This window comes from Varroa destructor, unplaced genomic scaffold, assembly GCF_002443255.2.
Source record: "Varroa destructor unplaced genomic scaffold, Vdes_3.0 BEIS01000858.1, whole genome shotgun sequence".
NCBI classification, from domain to species: domain Eukaryota; kingdom Metazoa; phylum Arthropoda; class Arachnida; order Mesostigmata; family Varroidae; genus Varroa; species Varroa destructor.
The window spans coordinates 1-4,035 of record NW_019212311.1 but is presented as its reverse complement, the minus strand read 5'-3'; the positions used below and the strand labels follow the sequence as shown (position 1 = coordinate 4,035).

General features: G+C 43.1%; 1 protein-coding gene across 1 annotated transcript; it reads left to right on the top strand.

Moving 5' to 3' along the window:
- Positions 1-318: 318 nt before the first annotated feature.
- Positions 319-4,026, top strand: LOC111255165 (sprouty-related, EVH1 domain-containing protein 1-like; the record flags this gene model as incomplete). Its single annotated transcript, XM_022816829.2, is given in 3 exon segments — positions 319-655; positions 1,151-1,382; positions 2,110-4,026. Coding segments are annotated over 3 exon segments (1,025 nt in total), but the record flags the coding sequence as incomplete, so codon positions are not given.
- Between the last annotated feature and the right edge of the window lie 9 nt (positions 4,027-4,035).

Sequence of the window (4,035 nt, the reverse complement as noted above, 5' to 3'; positions counted from 1 at the left end):
AATGTACCTTCCATGGCAACCCGTCAATTGTATTCATGATAACCGACTAAACAAACGTTCAAGAGATATTTAAATAATGCTTTAAGTTGTTTATTGGTTGTGCTTTATATACAAGCGTCATAGCCATTTGATACTAAATTCTTACAAATAAATAAGCGTTATGTATATATAGGAATTCATAAATGGTTTAAATAATTCAGAAAGTCCTACAAAATGCCTTCCATGTAAGAGGAACAAAAATGATTCTCTTTAATTGTTCGTTTCGCAATGTTTTTTCCCTGAAAACTTCATCTGCCGAAATTCTGTCGGAATATGCAGAAACTGAAAATTGCGGCATCGGTTCCAATGGCGTGGCCTCTGCACTGGCCTGGTATCCATTTGTTGACACATTGATAGGCGATGACGATGTCTTTATGGCTCTCGAGCTACCACTCGATTCACGCTCGTCAACAACGTCGTCGAACGGGACCTCATCGTCAAGTTCAACGGCCGGATTAGCAAAGGCGATGCTTAAGGCTCCGCGGCCTGCGAAGCCGCTATCTTCCGGAGCTCCCCCGCCTGCACCCGTACACGGCGGAATTCACCACCACAACAACAGTAATAATCCAGCCAACCATAGTCACTTTCATCGGATCAGTTACCTCAACCCCACCAGGTGATCTTGATGTAGCTGATTTTTAGGTCTCGTTGTTATAGTTGTTGTTGTTGTTGTTCAAAATCTCTTACTGGCTTGTTCACCTCATCTCTTGCTTAAAAACTGATAGAGAACTCATAATAAGGTATCTAGCAAGGAGTCAACGTAAGCCATCTATAAGTATATATAAGAGTACGGGCAAAACGAAGAGACACTGGTCTTATTGATTAAGGATAGATAACAGCTTGTGTATTTTCCTCACTAAACTTGAAGCTACATACACTAGAAAAATTACGTACCTCAACGTATTTTACCATCTACATGCAAAATGGAAAAGCTTTCAATTGGAATGACACATCCACTTGTTTTCGAACGCCAAATTCCGCTAATAAACGCGCATATTTCTCTATTTAGTTCACTTCTCGTCTCTCGGTTATATATTTTTCAGTGTACCAGCTTTTAAGGACCTTATGGGTTCCATTTCGCTACATCTCTATGTTTATCTCGTACTTTTAGGCCTGTACCGGCACCGCCAGTCGCGTCGATCAGTTCGGTATCCGGCGTCGGTGGTCTTGGGGGTGGCACGTTTTCCTCATCAGATAGAGATCCCAAAGGGGCTTTTGGTGGGGCGCAGGGCCCTGCAGATAAGGACTCGCTCTGTAGCTACCATAGCAACAATTACAACTACGGACATATAACTGCTGCTCAACATGATTATACTTATATTGACAGTAACCAAATGCAATCCGTAAGTGCAAGTCAACGTGACGGTATTGTACAATATGAAAGCTATTCGAAGACCTTCAAACAAAGGCTTTATCGATTAGGTTGTCCGGGGCGTTTTAGTAAATCGGTAATCTCGAATAGCTTTCAAATCATATCAGATAGAAGAACAATAGCTTGACTTATAGGTACTTCAATTTATTGTCTACACATTGAAGCTAGCGCTTTTGGCCATCTCAGCAACCTGTGTGGATCCGTAAAATGGCATTATTGTACTTAATTTTCATATCGATGGCTTTTTTTGAGGGAGTTGATAGTACCTTGTAACACCTACTTCACCTTTCAAGTTCCGGAAGCAATTAAATTAACACGGGCTTGGATCTACACAATATGAGGTTTGAAAGAGTTGCGCAAATTGTATCTAGAGTATACCACACGTCCTAGACTAAGTTCGTAAAAATGCCATTATTTATTTATTTTTCATTTTCCTTAGCTTTTCGTTATAATCTTATAACACGTGTTTCGATAAACCCTATATAACCCCCTATGGTATGTATGGCACACACTCGCTAAAAAAAGAGCGACGATGTGAAAATGATGTAACGTGAATAATCACCAAAGGTTTAATAATATCTTCAGTATTGCTAAGTCATTGAAAGGCACACAAATTTTTTAACGTCAGCTTTCGCCAATACTCCAACAAAGGCATATTATTTATAACGAGCCCTTTTTCCTCCTTTGACCTATATCAGATACAGCCAGGAGCTAGCGGGAAAAAGCCTGCACTACTGCCGCCATCGCGTTCACCGTCGACATTGCCGCTACCGATTAAGAAGAAAGGAGGTTCTACTGTCGGGAAACCTGATGGACGCTTTGGTGGGGAACGTATGGCTGTTTTGCATTGCCGCCACTGCCTCGAGGAGTTTCGGCCGGAGGAGAACGTCCGTGGGGCCTGCGAGTTCGGGCCCGATCCGGTTATGGGTGCGATTGAGCGGGCATCTTGCATGCCTTGCGTCGAGTGTGTGCTATATCACTGCTGGCGAGATGACGACGAAGCGGGAGCTCCGCGCCGGCCTAGCAGTAGACGGTGGGCCGCTCTGGCCATTCTCAGTGTAATCGTACCGTGCTTATGGCTATACTATCCGCTCAAGGCGTGCCATCGATGTGGCCAGTCCTGTGCCCTGTGCGGCGCCCGACACGAGGCCTGATATGATGCATGAACTCAGGGCGTCAATATGCTCTATTTGACACTGTAGGCGATAAGATGATCCCATTTGATAGAATGAACGAGACGGCTGGTGAAGGGTGTCCCGGGCAAAAAAATCTAGAAGAAACGATCATGATAAGACGCTATCAAAATATTATAGAAGTGTGGAATGATTGTCTGTTGTTGTATCAATGGTCCTACTAGGAGATGAACATAAGTCACGATGGAGAACACGCGTACGGGCACTATCCATCGTATTTTCGACGAAGCCCAAGAAGGCCGCGGTTCTACCTTAGGTTCGCGGTCATGTTCGTATTCCTCTGTGCCACAGAAAAACATACAATGCACGACATCTCTCCTGAATCTGTCCTTCAACCTTCAACAATGACACCAAAAAAAGTAAGAGGAAATGTATGAATGATTGTACACGAATGAGCTGAGTTTCAAATACTGTATTCTATAATTCGACATAAATGACACAAGTGCAACAAGTAGGAGTAATCATATGGCGCACGCATTGCGGGTTCTACTTAACGCGAGAATAATGCAAGAAGTACAGCTGTTGGCACTTGGTGAAGTGAGCGATAAAGCTTCAATGGCGTAGTGGATAGCCATGAGGCCAAAGACTAGAAGTTTCGAAGTGTAGGAATCGCACAATTCAGATGGGTGGCTACGTGTTGGATCGTCAACCGCGCTCCGATTTCGGTTATCAGCATGGAGATCTCCCTCGTGCATTCTCATTGATCCGAAGAACAGTGTTGATGACGGGTACTCAACTTGATCCCGTACGGTCCGTAGGTGGAAAAAAATAATTGAGGCATACGACAGAGGAGAGACCATGTCAAAGAGAACGTAGCCCTATGGGTGCAAAATTAATTCAGCCTATATGGCACCTAGATCACGATTAGCGTCGACATCAGGTAACACCTTCAGCTGGTTACTGTTGATCAAATATAAACGGCTGTAATAAGCATCGTTAAGGGCAATACATGTGAACTCTTTACCTAGAATAACAATAAAGGGGGCTGCAAGGCATATAATAGGTTCCAATTTGGTTTCAACACGTATGTATACGAATGTCGATACGAAATCTGTTGGCACTGTTTCAGTGCACAAAGCAGGCGCTGTCTGAAGCGTTTCTCATCACCGAAAGGTGCTATATCTCCCTTTTATTGACAGAACACGCAATAACAAGACACGAACTACTAAACTGACATGAAATCAAAACTACGTAGGTCTGCTATCTTAACGACAAGACACAATACTCTTTTTATTTAGTACGAATGGAGTATGTTCCACACCGCATTCAGTACCACACAACCCAACTGATAACAAAGATGTTATACTGCTAACATTGATAGTTCATCGACTGTAAAAAATGACATATGGCGATGATTCATCAAACAAAACAAAAGCTACCTAGAGCATCTGCTTCTTCTTGTAACAACGCTGATGCCGCGTTGACGACAAA